Consider the following 21,906-nt stretch of genomic DNA (forward strand, 5'->3'; position numbering starts at 1 on the left):
TGGAGATTATCTTCAAAAAGTTATGGAACATGGGAGAAATTCCAAAGGACTGAAAAAGGGCAAATATAGTGCAAATCTATAAAAAGAGGATAAGGACAACCCGAGGAATTACAGGCCAGCCAGTTTAACTTCAGTGCCTGAAAAGATAATGGAGCAAAAAATTAAGCAATCATTTTGCGAACACCTAGAAGATCATAAGGTGATAAGTAACAGCATGGATTTGTTAAGAATAAATTATGTCAAACCTACCTACCCAATAGCTTTCTTTGACAGGATAACAAGGCTTGTGGATAGAGGGGGAAGCGGTAGATGTGGTATATCTTGACTTTAGTAAGGCTTTTGATAGTCTTGCATGACCTTCTCATAAACAAACTAGGGAAATACAACCTAGATGGAGCGACTGTAAGGTGCATAATTGGTTGGAAAACCATTCCCAGAGAGTAGTTATCAGTGGTTCACAGTCAAGATAGAAGGGTGGGGTCCCGCAGGGATTGATCTTGGGTCCAGTTCTGTTCAATATCTTCATCAATGATTTAGATAATGGCCGAGAGAGTACACTTATAAAGTCTCAGGACAATACTAAGCTGGGAGGGGTCACAAGTGCTTTGGAGGATAAGATTAAAATTCATAATGATCTAGACAGACTGTAGAAATGGTTTGGTCTGAAGAAAACAGGATGAAATTCAATAAAGACAAATGCAAAGTACTCGACTTAGGAAGGAACAATCAATTGCACAGACAGAAGATTGGAAATGACTTCCTTGGAAGGAACACTGCAGAAAGATCTGGGGGTCATAGTGGATCACAAGTTACAAATGAGACAACAGTGTAACACTGTTGCAAAAAAAGGAAACATCATTCTTGGATGTATTTCCAGCAGTGTTGTAAGCAAGACAAAACAAGCAATTCTTCCACTCTATTCTGCACTGATATGGCCTCAAGTGTCCAGTTCTGGGTGTCACATTTCAGGAAAGATGTGGACAAATGGAGAAAAGTCCAGAGGAGAACAACAAAAGGTCTAGAAAACATGACCTATGAGAGAAGACTGAAAAAATTGGCTTGTTTAGTCTGGAGAGGAGAAGACTGAGGGGGGACATGACAACAGCTTTTAAGTACATAAAAAGTTGTTACAAGGAGGAGGGAGAAAAAAATTTCTTGTTAACCTCTGAGGATAGGATAAGAATCAATGGGCTTAAATTTCAGCAAGGGAGGTTTAGGTTGAACATTAGGGAAAACTTCCTGTCAGGGTAGTTAAGTACTGGAATAAATTGCATAGAGAGTTTGTGGAATCTCTTTCACTATAGGTTTTTAAGAGCAGGTTAGACAAACACCTATTATGGATGGTCTAGATAATACTTACTCCTACCATGAGAGTAGGGGACTGGACTAGAAGATCTCTCAAAGTCCCTTCCAGTCCTATGATTCTATGACACCTCATGTGCCCATCAAGAACTGGAACTGTTGCCTCACAAGAGGGGTAGTATTTGAATCCAAGTGACTTTCGATGTGACTTCCTAAAGTACCAGAGAAAGTCTGGTGGGGAACATATACAAGGGAAGGAAGAACTAACAAGATTTCCCAAAAACTAACTATAATTTTCAAAAAATGGGGAGGTGCCAATGGTCAACTAACCAACCAAACAAACACTAATATATAACTGATTCCAAAAATCATTAACAAAGGGAGAGTCAGTGCAGACATTGGGAGGTCCATCTGAAGCCACACAGTTGGTGAGAAGGAACCAAGTGGCAACAGGTCCTGCACTGTCCTTTGTACCATTGGTACAGGACCACAAGGGAACTCAGAGAACATGAGTGGATCCAATGGACACTTATGGCCAAAAGTCTTTAATCTCGAGTGTGTGGGGCAAATGCACGGTAAGACTGGAATGAAAATTTATATATATGATCAAGCACTCAAAGAAGAAGTCCTGATAACATATCTTTGTCATGGGGTGCAGCCCCCATCACCAGACTGGTGCCTCCTCCTGGTCATGCTGAGATAAGCTCAAGGCCAACACCCACATCCACGGTCTGCACACCAACACTTGTTCTCTGCTCCTGCCTATGGCTCCTCTCTCAGCTCCCCAAACCGCAGCGTCTTCTTCTTGACTCAGCCCTTCGACTAGGTCATTGTCTGTGCTTCCTCTTTTCGGGGGGGAAGGTATCGCTGTCCAACAGTCCAGCCACTTCCCAGCAGCAAGTGATCCCAGCCCAGGAACCCTGTAGCTAGCAGCCCTCCTTAACATCTCACCGGTGCTGCTTCAATTCCCTGGGCCACTTTCCCACGGCCCCAGTACTTTCTTTGCCCTCTTCTCAGGGTCTCGAGCCTGCAAGTCCCAGCAGCCAGCCAGAAGCTCTCTCCCTAGCTCCCCTGGTCTCTACTAGCAGCTACCCTGTCCAAGGTGCTAGCCCCCCTTGGGCTTCCTGCAACACCTCACCGCCTCTGGCCCTGCAGCTCTTTTTATATAGGCCTGCTGGGCCCTGATTGGCTGCTCCCTTTACAGCCTCCCTAGGCTGCTTTTAACCCCTTCTCTGCCAGTGTGGGGTGGATGCTCCTGCGCAACTAAACCATGGATTTGTCCAGACAGTTTTCTTTATGTACACAGGAGTAAGTTTAGGAAATGCCTTCCTCGCTCGGAAATGTGTTTATATACATTTATTTTAATTATTTGGGCTTCTTACTTTCTCACATAAAAGAAAAGTAGAAAGAAAAAAAAACAAGTCTTACCCCATGATGTTAGGAATTCTGCAGCATATCGGTAGACGCGGTTCATCATTTCAATCACAATAGCATAAATGATGCTGGGCACAAATAGCATTAAGTTGCTATAAGACGACTCATTCTCCTCATGAAAATCCAGAGCCCAAGTCTCCAACTCAAAGTAAATCATCATGACATACAGTGAAAAATAGAGGCAAAGGCACACAAATGGCAAAGACACCAGATAAATTCGTATCTGTCTTTTAATACTTGAGTATACCGGCTCCTCCTTGCCAGTGACAGCATTGATTCCCAAAACCCCATGAAATCCTGGCCTCGGTTCCTCAAACTGCCGCTTCATCAACAGTGTCCCCCATCTGTAAGTCATAATAGCACAGCAGCGCTTCCAAACTTCAAGGATCACGGTAGACCAAAGCAGATTGAATGAGGCAAACATCACATACTTGTCATAGTCTTCCCATGCAAACACATAGTAAGGAATCCCAATGAGAGCCATAGGAACCAAAGCAAATGTGAAGTATTCCAAGAAGCCAAAATACAGAGCAATTGTTTCACCAAAATAGCAACGGATTTCATCTGTGGAGAGAGAAAAAAAAACTAAGCCAAGGCAAGAGGGAAAACACCAAAAGAACGTATTTTTCAAAGCACACAAAGCTTTTAAAATATTCTGCGACAGAAGTACTAAAATCTTCAATAGGAACTGTACTATCTTCTGAAGACACAAAAGAGTTACCTGACTGGCACACTAAAAGAAGGAGTGAACATTAGGTTCCTATGTCATACTGGTTGCATTGAAGACAAGATTTCCTTTCAGATATTACCACTAAGTAAACAACTTATCCATTTCACCAAACCATCAGAGGCCTTGTTTACACTACCCGCCTGATAAGTGGGCAGAGATCGATCCATTGGGGGTCGATTTATTGCATCTAGTATAGACGTGATAAATCGACCGCTGAGTGCTCTCCCGTTGACTCCAGTACTCCACCAGAATGGGAAGCGCAAGCAGAATCAACAGGAGAGCGTCAGCTGTCGACTTACCACAGTGAAGACACCGCAGTAAGTATGTCCACTTCAGCTATGCAACTCATGTAGCTGAAGTTGCGTATTTTATATCGACCCCATGCGGTAGTGTAGATAATGACTATGTTAAATAATTCCCAACATAGTTCTCAGTGTAATATGAAATTAAGTTTCAGATTAAGACAATGGCCCAAATTTCAGTTTCCTAAACAGAGAAAACAAGTATCATTACTTCTCTGTAATTCTTACCACACCTCCAAAACTACCAGAAGGTATATTTGAAAAAAAAAAAAACATTAGTAGGAAAGCTGTAACTACAGCTTATTTTAGCAGCTACAACTATAGCATTAAATATCTAGTAGAAACAAAATGCTAACATCAATTAAAGAATTACTGATTGCAAAACACTGTGTTATTGCAAAGTTAAGATTGCAGAGTTAGGCATTCAAAAGTAAAGAAATGCCAAAATTAAGGCTAACACAGAATTTTTGCAGAGCCTCTGCTTACATGTATTAAAATATTGTCTTTATGAAATGGCATTGTGACAGAGTGACTGCTGATCAGAGTCTAATACGACGGGGGTGGGGGGGAGGAGAGTTTGCTGGAGTTTAGTGAGGAGCAAGACTTGGAATCTACAAAGCTTGCCTCAGCTTTGAAAGAGCCTGTTAGCCTTGGACTGAGGTTACCCTAGAAGCCTGCCCAGCTGGAAAGATTTGCTCCAGCCCTGCAAAAGACTGGAAAAAGCTTAGCCTAAGCAGAGGCCTGCTGCAGCTATGAAGGACTGAGCTTAATGTGGAAAGATCATGGAGAACCACCCAGCCCAAAAGATGTTCTTTAGCCTGGGCAAAGACTTGTTCTAACTATGTGGATTTTTTTTACTTCAGCTGAGAGATTAAATGTTCTGAAGCAATCATGAGAATTTCTATCATTTAAGTTTCTTCAGTTACTGAAAGATCTTAAACGTTAAGCTTACACACAGTTAACTACTCAAAAGTACAATAAAAATGCTGAATTTAAGAATGGATATCCAATCTTCCATGACCCCATGCATTTGCATGTATACATTACAATAGCATATAATTTATTACAATAGGATGTAATTTCTCAAATATCAAACATTTTTTCTACAATCTTATATCAAAGTGTAGCATCTTCTATTTTGTACTATTCTGCGTGTGCCAGAAAAACAAAGTCCATGACAAAGCTTTGCCTCATACAAGTCACACTTTATAACTATAGTATCCAACTGAAAGAGCATTCTTCTCCTTCTCAGTACAATACATAGTTACATTTCCATGTATGTATAAATAGTATTATGCATCCATCACTTAAAAGATTGGTAAGAAATGCTAAAAAAAAAAATGTATTGAAAGTACTATGTATGCCTGAAGTACAATTTTCAAACCCTCATAACTCTGCTAATTCATAACTGGGTGCTCATATACCATTGTGATGGGTATGATTTAAAAATCAGAACAGAACAGCAATCAAAAACAGATTTTAACTTTCTCTCCTCAGCTACATTGGCACTAGAGCTGTTAAAAATACACTTGTAAGAATTCCTTTTTACGATGAGGAAAATGTTTTTCCCCCAACATTCTCCTCATATTCAAAGATGGTTGAACTGTTATTGCTCAAACTGAACTATAATTAACTATGGCATTTCCTTACTTTTGAGTGTTTAACTGTGAAACTTTAACACTGCATTAAATGTATTCTTTCCTACATTTAATTTTCCAGGTTTTTTTTGTTGTTGTTGTTGGGTTGTTGTTAAAGAGGGATACAAACCAGAAGACCTTCTATCGCAGGGTTCAATCTCCAAAGCATTGGCAAATGGACTTTGGAAGTTCATTAACCCAAAACAAATCAGACTTTTATAACTTCTCTAAACCTGCTACCAGGCAACTGCCAATCATCCAAAAGTTTCAGGGAGATAGTTTAGATAAAATGAGACAACAGGATCGGAAGTCTGTACTCAGAGACAGCTCTCTTGATTAAAAAAGGGCAGCTAGCTTCTCAAAAGCTCACCACCACTGGAGCCACTTCTGGTTTCAAGACATTTTATTTTTTTCAGTGAAATAAGTGCTAACATACCTAAAGGTTGATAACTAATTTTGACCTGGCCATACCAGGTGTACCGGAGTTTCTTCAATTCTTCTGTATCATGAAGTGGGAAAATCTGAAGTAGGATACCACTGGTCAACAATCTTCTCACTGAAAGAAAATGGGGAAAGCTATGCTTACATTGCTCCTGTAAAGTCTTAGTACAGATAGCATGCTTGCACTGGGTTACATTATAACTAGCAAGCCTAAAAAATGTTTGAAAAAAACAACTAACTTGATATTTAAATCCTTATAATACACATAATATGTGCATTTAAAAATTCTTATATATTAATATAACATTATAGAATATAGGAGGTGGCTAATTGGTTAACGCCCCAACAAAGACCTGGGCTTAAATGTTATCTCCAAGAGAAACTTGATATCCATCTCATCATACAAACTACTCCACAGGCTGGTAGTTTCTGTGTCTTGAACAGCAGGTGGTGTAGCAGGTCAGAACTGAAATGCAGTCATATACCCAGGTGGGGAAGCTTTAACAGCACCTGCCACTGTGCCTGGCTCTAGCTGATGAACCTATTGTTATTTTCATGAGCACCAAAAATTATTAATATTTTTTAAAAAATTAAGCCTATAAAACCAAACTAAAGAAATAGCTGTTGCTTTTTTAATATTATTCCATTTCTTGTGGGAAATTTCTTCTTAAATTGCAAAGTAGCCAAATCCGAATGCTCTCTTCATTATAGAAAAAAATCCTATATTATGATATCATAAATTTGTATTGAATTTTTATTATAGAAAGCAAGTACTATTTATGTTATGTGCACATCAATATAAGGTACTCAGGGGGTTGGAATTTGAGAATGAGCCTGGAAAAATGGATTAAAAGGCAAATAATTCTTCCATCGACCTAGCTACTGCATCTCTGAGAGGTAGATTACCTACACTGATGGAAAAACTCATTCTGTCAATGGAGGAAGTGTCTAAACTATAGCATCACAGCTGAAACATCACAGCTGTGCGGCTGTGGTATAAACATACCCTCAATCTCACCTCTGACATTTACAACTAATCTTCTATACACATTTGTTGAGCTATTAGAAGACACAAATCTTTCTATTCTGTAGACATTAACATTGAAATATAAAAACAAACTCTAATGATCCACAGATATTAAAGATATGGTACATTTCTTTAGAAAACAACTTATGTGCCAATGGTCTAGTTCCAGCTTTCCTAAAAATAGTACTCTCTTATTGCTCCCTTCCCCCATGAAATAGAAGAGCTCTCGAGTCAGAGGAAAAATGATCTACCAAGGATGATTTAAAGAGTTGCAAATGAAACCAAACTTCCTTTCTCAGTAATGTAATACTAGTGGCTCTGTAAAAACTATTACTTTTTCTGATACTTTCATAAGGAGACAATCCAAACACATCATTATCTAAAGTGAACCACATCAAATAAGATATTTTATCACACAATCCTTCCAAAGCAACAACATGTAACATCTATTCCTTGGAAAATTAATATAGTTCACATTGTCTGCAATTTGCTAACAGAAACAGAAAATTACAGGTTGTCATTTTCTACCCACAGAGCATGAGTATTTTTTCATAAATGGTGAGTAAATTAATTAATGTAAATAGATGCTCTGCACCTATTTCAATCTGCACCTGCTGTCTTTCCCACTAGTGTGCTTTGTGATGGTTCTTGTGGCACCCAAGACCAAAACATGCCGTAGTGGCTGGGTGTTAGCTCCCTGATACTAGCAGCCTTTCAGCCACGCAAGAATTCTCCTTTGGGCTATGGCAGCCCTATCTTTGCCTTGCAGGTTAACAATACGTGCACCCCCCATCCCTGAATCTCTTTGAATTGCTCCTCTGTGATATCCTACCCCTGACACTGGTACTCAGAGAAATCCCTGATCCTCTGCCCCCAAAGGACCAGTGTACCCCAATAAGCAGTTTTACCTTAAATCACTGCTCCTGTAAAATCACACAGCACTTGTGAGCACTTATAATAAAACAAACATAGCTCTCCATTCTTTCTTGAATAAACCTAACTAGAAAGTGTGGTGGAAACAAATGGTTATAATACAAAACAAAAACATAAAACTTGAACATGGGTCTACACTTATTACTAGTTGCATTTCTACTTAATAAAGTAGGTTTCCCCCCAGAGTTCAGTATGTGGCAGAGCTGGCTGGCTTCATAAGAACCAGGATCCAATTTTTTCTGAGAACATCCCTGCTACCCTAGACATCTCCTCAGTGAAAGGATACAGAGTGCCTTTTCTGACTCTCTGTTATATGAAACAATATTTTGTCTTTACTCATAGGCAGGGTGAGTCTCTGTTGTAATGAGAATTCTCTGTTGTAATGAGAAGTCCTCCAAGTGGCCTAGACTGGTTGCAGAGAAGCAGCCAATGAGAGAGGCTGCAGAGAGCAGCCAACCAGGGCCCAGCAGGGCCATATAAAAGGAGGTGCAGAACAGAGCAGTAGTCAGTTGCTGCCTGGAGCTGGAGGAGATAAGCCTGAGTTCCTGGTTGTCTGAAAGAGCAGCAGGACCATGGACACCTCAGTGTGATTGGGAACCAGAGAAGGAAAGGAGCTCCTGGCTGGCTGCTGGGACTAAGTAAGGACCAGGCTGAGGGAGGACCACAAGAAGACAGTGTTTCTAGGGAGGATGCCATGGGGGTCTGGCCCCATACTAGAGCCAGGATAAGTTAAAGACTGTACATCTCAGAGGGGGGTGGTTCTGTTTCACACACAATGTGTGTGACTCAGCCAAAAGCCACCTGAGAAATCACTGACGGGGTCACCATAAACTGAAGAGACTGCAGACATACCCGACCAGAAGGGGGCGCTTGCAAGAGGTTACAAATCCATTATGCTTTGCAGACATTTGTGAAAATCTAACATTTCTGCATGCAGATCCTCAAAAGGCAAGAATTTGTCTCACTACATATAGATCTTCAACATGCTTTTAAAGTCTATTTATTGTAACACTCAAATTTTTCATGGTAATAAGAAGGTTTGCACATTAAACTAAAAAGATTGAAGAATCTAATCACTAAGTTGATTAGAAATGTGAATAATTAAAAATTTGCTTCCCAACTATCATACAGCATTTATTCATCCATTTATTTATACATTTATACATCCATTTATCTTTTCAGAAGACCACTAGTTGAAGTTTATAAAAAAAAAAAAAAACACACAAAACCCTTCGTTTCTTTACACTACTCCAGTTCTTAAAGATGAAGAAAAATAAAAAGATACAGTGGAGTAGTTCTGGAGTCCTTTTAACTTTTAAGGGATTACTCATGGCTACAGGAAGTTGTGAACATCCCCGTTACCTTACATATTCACGATGAGCAATATGTTTCAAATATTATTCAGAGCAATCAATTAAGAATATCAAACTAAATCACTTACAAATTGATTTTCCTGGATACAGCTTTGCCTGAGGGTACCCAGGAATCATTCTTTCATCTTTGGCTCTCAAATTTTCAAGTTCGTGCTTGATGATGTACTGACACTCTGCCATTGTAAGGAAATCGTGATTGTCCTCTAAATCAGAAAGAAAATGATTCATAATGCCCTTTCCTTAGCATACCAAAAAAATCTAATGGAGATAATTGCTTAAGACGCTGGGGACAAAAATAGGTACTAAAGACCAACAAGTTCAGAAAAGAAATACTGTACACCAATATTATTCGATCACACATTTTTGAGAGAAAACTCCTGCCTCCTAAAAGCCTTCAATGATAAGCACATTTCAGCTACTTTATATTTAGTCTACCTATATGACTTGAGAACATCAAAAGGAAGAATAATACCCACTTGCAATTATGTTTCTCTGAAGATATAATTCTGACAATGTCTCACTCCCAGGTTTTAGCACCATAATGAAAGACAGGCAGGACGTCTCAGCTCTTACAGAATTGTGACCTCTGAGGGCAGCAGTAGTATGTCAGTGCACAAAAAAGGCCCCCTAGCAACTATTTCACACCAACCCTGCTGGATATAAATACTATCTTCTGTTGCACAGCAGGTGAATGTAACAGAATGGTGAACCAATTCAAAATAATTAATCATGATCTAAGTAAAGAGATACCTTAAAAAAAAAAATCCCAAACTCTAAGGGGGTTTAGTGGGAATCCTGTTGCTACTATATCTTCAGATAAGCAGAACTACAAATAACTTTCCCTTCTCTGAAGATACCATCCAACTGCATTTTTAATTTATGTTAATGCAAAGTAGGTACCTTTTAATTCATGCTACACCGGGCAACTGAAGCACAGCACTTTAAAGTGCTCTACAATTCACAGCTCCATAGTCCAGACTATGTAGACAAGCCCTAAGAACCTAGAAGGATGTCCTAACAGAATACTAAGTAAAGCTGCAATGAGACAACTTAACAAGACTAATGCCAGAAGTGAGAACAGGACTTTATAAATAGAAGGCTTAGTAAGAACATATGGGCCATAAATTTCTATATACTGATGACACACGGCTTTATGTTTTCATTTGATGTGATCCAACCAAAACAGTCAATGATCTTACTCCATATCTTGGTGAGACTGGGGCATGAATAGTTGGTTGAGGCTTAATCCAGACAAGACTGAGGTGATATTTGAGGGAAGCAACTGGAGGATATGGTGAAAGAGGTCTACCTTTTTGATTGAGGGTTTGCATCCACCATTTGTTGGTCAGGGTTGCAATCTAGAGGTCTAGTTGGACTCCCAGCTGCTACTAGAAGATTAAATAGCAACAACAACCAGCTCAGTTTCTTATTAACCTCCTGGCTGTAAATAAATTATATCATTCCTTTTGGATAAGGATCTCACGACTGTTGCCCATCCTTTTGTCACCTCAAGATTAGACTACTGCAATGAACTCTATGTGGGGCTACTCCTTAAACCCATCCAGATACTGCAGCTTTGGCAGGCAACAGCAGCCTAACTAATAAATGCAGCATCTTGCCACAAGCACATGAAATCTATGTTTCACAATCTGTGCTGGCTGGCCGTGAATTTCCATCCGAAATTAAAGGTGCATTTTTTATTTTAAAGTTCCAAATTATGCTCTCCCTCAGGTAGGTAGGTCCTTTCTCCCCATTCCATACGCCACAGTTGAGATCAGCAAAAGTACTTAAGCTACAGCCCTGATAGTATAAATGAAAGCACACTGCTGGCAGAGCACTCCTTGTGAAAGCCCAGCAGCTCTGAAATGCACTCCCTGCCTTGGTATGTAATTACTTAAATTGGATGATCTTCAGGGCATGTCACAATGATCATCTTTTTCAGAGGCATTTGAAAATAAGGGGTGGGGAGAACTGCAAGGGTGGGGAATTGCTGCACTTTGATGTAACTTAAAAAAAGACATCCTAAGACACCAAGAACATACAGACAGGCACCCTTTTTAGCACCTTTATAAATCTAAATAAATATATACATCTACAAGAAAAGCAGGAGTGGTTACCTTGCCTCTGATCAAGTGAGCCTTGGCATGGTCTTCCAATTTCAGGACAGCCAGACCACAAAAAGAAATGCACTGTAACAACTATTTGGACATGGTCATTTTGGTAATAGCATTGTCCAGCAAAATGATGTCAAAACATGCAAAAAATGTAATCAATGTTTAAGGGTTTCAGTGATGCCAAACAGAACCCCAAGAGCCTTTTGACACAGAAAATACGGAGAAGGGCCTCATTGAAATGGAAAGGTAAAAAAAATGCTGATAAGACAATAGGCTAATTTAAGATGAAACTCTGGTACTTCCTTGGAAAGCAAGAGTTCTGCCAATCTCGCACTACAGAGCTAAGACCCCTAAGAAAGAATCATTGCATGTGGTATCCTTAAAGCAATGCATTATTATTCTTGGTAATGCCCACAATATTCAAACACAAAGGAAGGAATGGACCTTTCCCCAATTAACTCCCAATCTAAAAAATACAAACATGAAATCTATCATTCCCATGCTAGTGACCAATTGCTTGATGTACAAACATAATGGATCAAAATACTCCCATTTTTCCAGCTAATTGAGATGCAGTTAACCCCAAAATTTTGCTTTTCACAGTTTTTTTTTTAAATCAGAAAAGGAGGCAATATTAACTAATACTTTAGATAGTGTTAATCAGGTACATATTACTAACAAATTTAAGGTCCTTGTTAACTTTATTATAAACTGTCATATCAATAAATCAATATACAGATACATCAGATGAAAAAGTATGAACTAAAAGCACAGGCACATTACAAGATTGTGACTAATCCAGAGACAGGAAATACAGATTAATTCCACAATGAAGTCTGAATGTTCAAAGGTCAAAAGGATTACATAGACAGTGGCTTATTCCACCTACATCTGTTAGCTTTTACTATTCCAAAAAACAGAAAGACAATAAAATATTTGACTAGTTAAACTGTGTGCTTATGCACCTATAATCTTTGACCACATCTTTTTAATGATTCAGGAATTGTCTTAAAATGCTAAAGGCACTTTACCTGCAAAATCTTTGAAGGTGTTTCTACTGCTGTATGTAAAGGTTCTCATTGAGTTATCATTACATTCTTTTACCAATCCCACAGTTTCAGCTCCCAGCAACAGCCTTAAGTGAGAGGCTCCAACAAGATATAAATTTTGATTTCCATCTATTTTTCCTCCATCTTCTTTTACCAAAGGTTTAACCAACAGCTGGGCACCTTTAATGAAAGGCAACATAAAGTAAGGAACATATAAAAGGCACATAATCAAACATTATGATTGTAACACATATCACCCAATAAGACGCAATTCTGTGAAGTGCTGAGAACCCACAGTTCTCATAATAGAGACAAGGTAGGTGAGGCAGTATCTTTCATTGGACCAACTTCTGTTGGTGAGAGAGAGACAAGCTTTCCAGCTAGAAAAAGGTGGCATGGACATTTGATTTTTCCAAGCTACTTTTGACCCATAGCCCAATGCAACTATTTGCTCTGCTATACATAAATATAACTTCAAACTATTTTTATGCAATTGGATTTCTACTAAATGGATATGGTACAAGGGAAAGGGGTTGGAAACAGGGACTTTATTTTGCTTTTTTACCCAGGTAGAAAATTCCATCTTACATAGCTAGAACACTACTACATACAATTCTCAGTATAGCCAGTGGAGGCTCAAGAGCCATAGCAACTCATAAGAGGTGTTAACCACTTTTCAGGATTGGGTCCTGATTTAATTTATTTTCTGTAAACACCTCATCAAGTGGGACTAGCAAGAGAATAAACACTGCAATTGACAGCCTGGCACATGGAGGACAGTTAGTCAGTCTACTCTTATAAAACACATACTTACAACATAAGTAATCCTTATTTATGCAAATAGTTCCACTGACTTCAACAGGCTACTCATAACTGTAAGGCTTCCAGGATCAGGCCTTTTGACACACTCATCATCTACCTACTTGTGACAGGCCTAGAAACTAGTTTGTGGCCACAATCCAATATCAACTCAACTCTTAATGATCAATTGATTTTCTACCTGTGTCAAAACCAAAATAAAGTCCCTGTTTCCTATTTCCAACCTTTTTCCCCATACCATATACATTTAATAGAAATCCAATTGCACACAAAATGGTTTAAAGTTATATTTATGTATAGCAGAGCAAATAGTCACAGTGGGTCATGGGTCAATAGGTAACTTGGGAAAGTCAAATGTACGTCACCTTTTCTAGCAATACAGAAGATAAATATTTCATACCATATCTAAAATCCTGTGAATACATATTCTTTCAACTCATAACTGTATGAAAGAGCTATTACTATGCTACTGATAAATCTGTTTTAAAGTTGAAAAGTTTATGATCCAAAAAAGATATTGAAATAATTAGAGCATCATCCAGAAGCTCTAGCTTAAATCTTGCTTTAATAATAGTTACAAAAATGATGCTAAGTGCAAATTACTTAGTCCCACATTACTTCGCTAATTTTTATTTGCAAAATACATCACTTTTATCCATTGCTTAGAAAATGTTTCAGGGAAAGAAATGTTCTAATTTTAAGAAGTTTACTAAAATTTCCATTCATTTCTAAAATCCTAATGATTCTGTTGCCTTCCCTATACGTGTTTATAATAACCAACACCAGTTTTCCTAATATGGGGAAAGGAACAACAACAGACTTAAATGATGAACTCTGGGAATAATATTTGCATCCTCAATTTTTAAAGTGACATGCTATCTACACTATTAATTTTGACTACAAGGAATTGTTACATCAAAATATTGGTTTATTGTCAGGGCATTATCTTAGTACTTGGTTATTTGTATTAGAGAATCAAGTTGCAAACCTTACCTAACATTCTAAAACTTTCTTCCTTCATGTCTCATCCTTCTTCAGATTCTTACAGTTCCCTAACCTCTCTCTTCAATGACCCACTATGCTACCAACAACCATGTTATCTGTCTTAGCCCTACAGTGAAGTTTTGCAGTCTAAAATCAAGTGTTTGGGGGATTCTGTGGTCAGCCATGTCCCCAACCTATGTGATATGTTAATAAATCAATATGATGGCACATCATAAACACTTCAAGACCTCATGAAAGGCAGAGGGTCCACCTGACTTGTAGGGTTATCACCAAAAAAAAAGGGAGGAAGGGATCCCTCTCCAAAGGTACATTTATTTTTGATTTAAAAAGTTCCTCGTTGGCTTGGGCTTTCTTAAAAAAAGGGAAATACAATCACTGGAGTTTTTCAAGATGCGTTATCCCTGTGTGTATTCCACTTACAGGTGCACATGGGCCCAAATCAGAGATTTTTTGCTAGCAGTGTCTGTTTGGTCCAGGCATGTACCCTAACTATCCTTGTGCCCTTTACTGAAGGTATAAAGGGCAGTACAGGACCAACCACCACTCCAGTTCCTTCTCTACTGAAGATCACAGAGAGTATAGCAGGAATCCAAAGGAGAGAGTAAGGGAAGCAGGCCATGGAATACACACCGGGACAACACATCTCAATGAACTTCAGCTACTGTACAGACAAGTAACTCTCCTGTCTTCTTCTGAGTGCTTGTCCTTGTGTGATTCTCAAGCAGCCATCTAACTATGGTGGTGGGTGTTTGGAGTCCTGTTTAAGACAAAATGAACAACTACTCCACCAAAAGTGATGTTTGATGAAGATGCCTACATCAAAGCATAGTGTATTGTAAAGGCATATATTGAACTCCATGTGGCAGCCTTACAGACAACACTTTTCAGAGAGGTCATCGCAGTCATTTGAGCCCTTGTTGAATGAGCATTAATATTGGTTACAAGAACTAATTTAGCTAATTCATAGCACAGAGTAATGCAACCCAAAATCCACTTTGCCGATTCTGTGTGGATATCTGAACTCTTTTCATTCTTTCAGCAAACAAAATGAATAATCTTGGGGACCTAGAGAATGATTTCATTCTCTGGAAGTAGGCTAGTGCCCATCTAAAGTATGTAACTTGACTTCATCAAAAATGAATGGGGGGGGAGGGTTTGGAAAAAATACCAGTAAAATATATCATCCAATTCAGGTAGAATTTGGACATTATTTTGTGCACTAAGAGAAACTTTGCCCCAGTAAAAGACTGTGGTATTGGAGGTGGAGGAGATCAGCCACGAGAGACCCTAACTCTCCCAGATGTTCTTACAGATGTTATTGCTACAAAAAAGAAGGTTTCCACAGACAGATACAGAAAAAACCATGAAGCCAAGGGTTCATACAGACCTGTCAAAACAACATTAAGGTCCCTTATTAGGGTAGGTTCTACTACAGGTCGAAATACTTTCATTAAACCTCTCAGGAACCCAGATGTGGAAGGGTGGAAAAATACTGGAGAACTACCCAAGGTGAGGGGTGTCATAAATATAAAGGGAAGGGTAAACCCCTTTGAAATCCCTCCTGGCCAGGGGAAAGCTCCTCTCACCTGTAAAGGGTTAAGAAGCTAAAGGTAACCTCGCTGGCACCTGACCAAAATGACCAATGAGGAGACAAGATACTTTCAAAAGCTGGGAGGAGGGAGAGAAACAAAGGGTCTGGGTCTGTCTGTATGCTGGGTCTTTGCCGGGGATAGACCAGGAATGGAGTCTTAGAACTTTTAGTAAGTAATCTAGCTAGGTATGTGTTAGATTATGATTTCTTTAAATGGCTGAGAAAAGAATTGTGCTGAATAGAATAACTATTTCTGTCTGTGTATCTTTTTTGTAACTTAAGGTTTTGCCTAGAGGGGTTCTCTATGTTTTGAATCTAATTACCCTGTAAGGTATCTACCATCCTGATTTTACAGGGGGGATTTCTTTATTTCTATTTACTTCTGTTTCTATTAAAAGTCTTCTTGTAAGAAAACTGAATGCTTTTTCATTGTTCTCAGATCCAAGGGTTTGGGTCTGTGGTCACCTATGCAAATTGGTGAGGCTTTTTATCCAACATTTCCCAGGAAAGGGGGGGGTGCAAGTGTTGGGAGGATTGTTCATTGTTCTTAAGATCCAAGGGTCTGGGTCTGTAGTCACCTAGGCAAATTGGTGAGGCTTTTTACCAAACCTTGTCCAGGAAGTGGGGTGCAAGGTTTTGGGAAGTATTTGGGGGGGGAAGACGTTTCCAAACAGCTCTTCCCCAGTAACCAGTATTTGTTTGGTGGTGGTAGCGGCCAATCCAAGGTCAAAGGGTGGAATATTTTGTACCTTGGGGAAGTTTTGACCTAAGCTGGTAAAGATAAGCTTAGGAGGTTTTTCATGCAGGTCCCCACATCTGTACCCTAGCGTTCAGAGTGGGGAAGGAACCTTGACAAGGGGTAAGGCACTAATAGCTGCTAGATGTACCCTCAGAGAGCTGAGTGAGAGACTTGAGGTCTTCTGCTAAAAGATATGGTCTACAATGTCAGGTATATGAGACTCTGGAGGTGCCAGTTTACATTGATCACACCAGATGGCAAATCTGTTTTACTTTGCACAGTACACTTTTCTTGTAGAATCTTTTCCACTGCTGCTCAGGATGGTTTGCACCTCTGAAGAACATGATTTTTCTAGCTCTGACATCTATCCAAAAACCAAGCAGTTAAATGGCGGGAGGACAGATCAGAATGATGCGTCATTCCCTCACTCCGAGTCACAAGATCCAGCATGAGAAGCAATCAGATTGGAGGGCAAATGGATAAGTGAAAAAGCTGTGGGGAACAGTATTGCCTCAGCCACACAGAAGTTTATAATCTTTGCCTTGTCTTGTCTGATTTTCCTTAACACCCTCAGAAGCAATGGAATTGGAGGATTAGGCATATGTGAATACATGATTAGGAATGCGTATTCACATATGCCTAATCCTTTGGAGCTTTGACCTCCTCTGGCACAAAATATCTGACATCTCTTGTTCTTATCTATTCTAAACATGCCTCTTCTGGCTGGCCCTTCTGGTGGAAAATGAACCAAATCACCAATTTGTGGATTTCCCATTCGTGGAGAAGTGCATGTTGAGATTGCCCGCTAATGTGTTCTGGAGAACCGCTGACAGACTGCTGCAATTTAGTTTGCACCAGTTCCATAATTTTACTGCCTCTGCACAACACAAGGAATGATCTCACTCCACCCTGCTTGTTTATGTAAATATCTGCAGTTGTGTTCCCTTGACATAATCTGAACAGACTCATGAATCATCAGCAAGAAATGCATTTTACATGGCGCTCAGCTCCAGGACACAGATCTGTAACCAAGATTCTTCTGGAGTCCATTTTCCCTGAGCTAAATGACCACCTAGATGAACTTCCCAACCCAGTAAGGATGCATCTATCACTATTGTTCCCACTGGAAGAGAGAGAGAGGTCTTTCCACCAGTCAAGGATGCAGAGGATATTCTGTGGAACTTACACAAGTATGTCCAGACTTTGTAAGGTCAGGGTGTATGCCGTCTTCAACCCAACTTGCATACAATAGAGATGTAGTTTGGCATGCTGCATCACAAAAGTGCAAGAGGCCATGTGACCCAGCAGACAGAGACAAGATCTTACTGTTATTCAACAGCTCGCTTTAAGCTAACCTATCAGACTAGACATAGCCTGGAACATGTCTTGAGGTAAGTACACTTTAGCAGTCCAGGAATTCAGTTTTTCTCCAATAAAACTCTGTATACAGTATTAGTATCAAACTTTTAACAACTTAAACCTATGATCAAGCATCTGGAAGAGTTGAACCATTCTCATGGAATTTTAAGCATCTTGCTAGGACATTCTATATCTGGTCCACTGGCTAGTCAAAGGATAGACCACTATAATTTGTCATAGGCATATCGCTACCACTGCTTACAATGTCATAAATACCCTTGGTGCCACTGACAGACCAAAGGGAAGAATCCTGTATTGATAGTGATTTGGGCTGATCACTAATCATAGGAATCTCTTATGTGTAGGATGAATGTCAATGTGGAAATAAACATCCTTGAGGTCAAGAACAACAAACCTATCTCCCAGATATAGCAACGGTATAGTAAAGGCCAGGGTAACCATCCTGCATCTCAAATGGCAAATGAAGGTGTTGAGCATTCTGAAATCCAGGATCAGTTCCCATCTCCTTTTTTTCCTTGGCTATGAGGAAATATATTGGGGATAAAAACCTTTCCCTCCATATTGAGGCAGAAGAGGTTCTATTGTGCCCAGTTGAAGGAGAGAATCCATGTCCTGGAGGAGAAGCGTCTCATGAGAGAGATCCTTGAAAAGGGACAAGGAAGGTGGGTGAGGATGGATACACTGTGAAACTGAATTACATAGCCAGTAGTAATAATTGCTAATACCCATTTGTCTGATGAAACAGCATTCCAAGCTCTCTGAAAATGGGAAAGAAAATTTACGAAGGAAATCCGGGAAGAACGGGGAAGTAAAATCTGGAGGGATGTTCATTCTGTAGCTCTTGACAATCCCATCAAAAGGGATGCTTGCTGGCGACCGCTAACTGTGATAAGAAAGTAGAAGCATCAGGTGGTCTTCTCTTTTGCGTCCTTTGACATTTCCTAGGATGCTGTGCAAGTAGATGGTGATAAAAAGAGGATGGAGTTAACCTCTGTCTTGGGTAAGATTGAGGCTCTCTGCATATTCTTTTCATTGCAGGGCTGTAAATACTTAGAGAACATCAAGTGGCCTAGAAGTCTTTAAAAGTGTGGAGAGAGACTTCCATTCTCTCACTGAAAAGGTTAAGGCCCTCATATGGAAGGTCGTCCACTTTGGCCTGGACTTCTCTTGGAATGCCCAAGGATTGGAGACAGGACAAACAACTCATTACAGTGGAAGTTGCCACAGAGCATGAAGCTGTATCTGCAGGGTCTAATGATGCTTGTAAGGAGGATCTTGCCATTAACAATCTTTACATTGTTAGTAATTGAAATTGTTTCCTATGCTCCTGCAACAACTTGTCAATAAAATCCATGAATTTATTATAATTGAGATCATCATCATTTGCCATAAGAACTTGGTTATTAGATATATGGAACTGCAAACTTGCAGAATATTTTTTTCATCTGAATAGGACTAAACATTTTGAATCAGTAGCATAGGGGGTTGAATAAACAGTACCACTCTAACACCTCTCATTAACTGCAGCTCCGACAAGGTACAGGGTGTGAGTAGAAGTACCTGGCTCCCTTAACAGAAACATATTTCTTTTCAGTCTTTTTTGAAGTCCGAGCAACAGTTGCAGGAGTCTGTCATAGTTTTTGTCCAAAAGAGCCTCATTAATAGGAACAGCAATCCTCCCAGGCATAGTGTTGTGAAGGACATCCAATAATTTAGGAGTCTCTTGAACCTCCTCTAAAGGGATCTGAAGTGAAGTTGCTACTTTTTTCATTATCCCCTGAAAGTTTTTAAAGTCATCAGATCATGAAAGTGAAACCGGTGTCATTGCTTCATCAGGAGAAGAGGAGAGAGGATGTAACCGTGCCTCTGTGGGTCACAAATGAGGATACCTAATTCAGGACAAACTGCTGAGAAATAGGGCAGATACACCCCAAGACCGGTGGCTAATTCCCCATAGGATATACCAAACCAGCCAAAAAGTAAAACTTCTGTTTCACCGTACTGGCTAACAAGAAGTCATAAAAGCAGTTTCCTTAGGCATTCCAGTCCTTGTATTACCACCAAAAACACTAGAGTTAGAGATGAGCGGTTCCTTAAAACTAATCTCACCAAATAAAAGGTTCTTTTGATCCCAAAGGACCAACCACACACCCAGGTCAATATACAACTTAGATCTTACCCCAAAAATCACGCTGTTGCCAATCCTTTAGTATCTAAAATCTAAATGTGTATAAGAAAGAAAGAAAGAAAGAAAGAAAGAAAGAAAGAAAGAAAGAAAGAAAGAAAGAAAGAAAGAAAGAAAGAAAGAAAGAAAGAAAGAAAGAAAGAAAGAAAGAAAGAAAGAAAGAAAGAAAGAAAGAAAGAAAGAAAGAAAGAAAGAAAGAAAGAAAGAAAGAAAGAAAGAAAGAAAGAAAGAAAGAAAGAAAGAAAGAAAGAAAGAAAGAAAGAAAGAAAGAAAGAAAGAAAGAGGTTAAAGGAATTAAATACATACAGTAATTGCAAAGTTCTTGGTTCAGGCTAGTAGCAGTGATGGAATAAACTGCTGGCTTAAGCCAAGTCTCTGGCTGTTTCCAAATCATTGGAAGGTCCTCAGTCCATTAGTTAGAATGCTCCTATTAGTATAAGTTCATAGTACAGAGGCTTGGGCAGTAAAAAGACGCTGGAGCAGGATAGAGGCAAAATGGAGGGGTTTCCGGGGCCTTTTATATTTTCTGCCATGTGGAGAGAAACCTATTGTTTTAAACAAAAACCTCAGCACAGCTAGTAGAAAATTACAGGGGACAAGATAGTGTTTGGAGTCACATGGGCAAGTCCCATGTCCAGGGATGAAGGTTTAGACACAGTAAAGCCATTACCTCAAACAGCACATTTGCAGGACAGCTCATTCCATGTAGATGGGAGTCTCCCATGGTCCATTGTCAAGTCAAGTGTTTCTTGATGAGCCACTTAATTTGAATGGTCTCTCCAAGATGTGCTGGCTAACTACCTTGCAGGCATTACCCCAGGAGCAAACATTTGAAATACAGGAATAGAGCCAACACTCATAACTTCAAGTACAAAACTACATACATACATATAGCATAATCATATTCAGCAAATCATAACCTTTTCATAGACATCTTACATGCCACATTTTGTACAAGATTTGTTGCAAATATATAACAGAGATTGCAACAATGATCTGTATGGTTATACTTTAATCGGATAGCATCACAGAGGATTATGAAAACTGAACTCTCTCAACAGGGTTGATCTTGTTCTTCTGAGGGCTCTTCCTCTTGTTAGATCTGCTCAGGAGACTCATCGGACCAGGTTGATGTCTCTCTCCTTTACTGTCTGGAAGGGTACCCGGGAAGGATGCTTTAACAGGAACCCCAGTATGGCCCCTGAGGGACATTGTATGGGTGCAGAGAAGGCTCCCGGGCCATATGGGAACTCTATCTCTAGATGACAGGACAACCTAGACCCTCTATCTGAGCTTAAAGTTGGAGAATGAGCTCTAGGAGAGTATGTGGGTGAGTCACTCATGCTATGCTTAGAGTCAAGTGATGGATATGATATATCAGACTCCAGAGAAGCAGCAGCAGGGATAGGAGTAGTATGAGGCTGAGCCTGTCTTACAGTCAGTACCAGAAAGGAAAATGATGCCAAGGGAGGCATTGATTCTAGTACCAGAGGCAAATTTAAGCCTCCAGATAATAAGGGGTATTTGGGTTCATTAGAAACCCTCAAATCAGTACTGAAGGTTGGAGAGCATTATAACCATGGGGCATACTTGACACCATCAATGTAGTGCTCTGTACCAACCTGTCCTATACTGCAGAAACAGTCAGTGCCAATGATGAGGAAGCAATCAGTGCACACTGGGAGGGTGCCAAGGGGAGCTCCATACCAAAAGACTCAGTGCCAGGCACAATCACAGAGCCCTTTGACATCAAGCCAGTACCCTGCTCCTTCAATGCAACATCTGTACCAAGATGTGAAGTCTTGCTTGACTTGGAGAAGAAAGGCAATTTTGACCTATTTTTTA

General features: G+C 39.7%; 1 protein-coding gene across 3 annotated transcripts in view; it reads right to left on the minus strand.

The window, feature by feature from the left end:
• Positions 1 to 21,906, minus strand: part of ANO10 (anoctamin 10) — a 255,793-nt gene that overhangs the window by 227,463 nt on the left and 6,424 nt on the right. For all 3 annotated transcript variants that reach the window (XM_084618258.1, XM_084618259.1, XM_084618260.1), the window contains exons 3-6: positions 12,325 to 12,522; positions 9,248 to 9,382; positions 5,842 to 5,961; positions 2,731 to 3,300 (exon numbers count right to left, since the gene is read on the minus strand). In XM_084618258.1, coding sequence (XP_084474384.1) covers positions 2,731 to 3,300; positions 5,842 to 5,961; positions 9,248 to 9,382; positions 12,325 to 12,522 — 1,023 coding nt within the window. The remainder of the gene's footprint in view (positions 1 to 2,730; positions 3,301 to 5,841; positions 5,962 to 9,247; positions 9,383 to 12,324; positions 12,523 to 21,906) is intronic.

Source organism: Lepidochelys olivacea (genome assembly GCF_965140295.1).
Source record: "Lepidochelys olivacea isolate rLepOli2 genome assembly, chromosome: 2".
NCBI lineage: Eukaryota > Metazoa > Chordata > Testudines > Cheloniidae > Lepidochelys > Lepidochelys olivacea.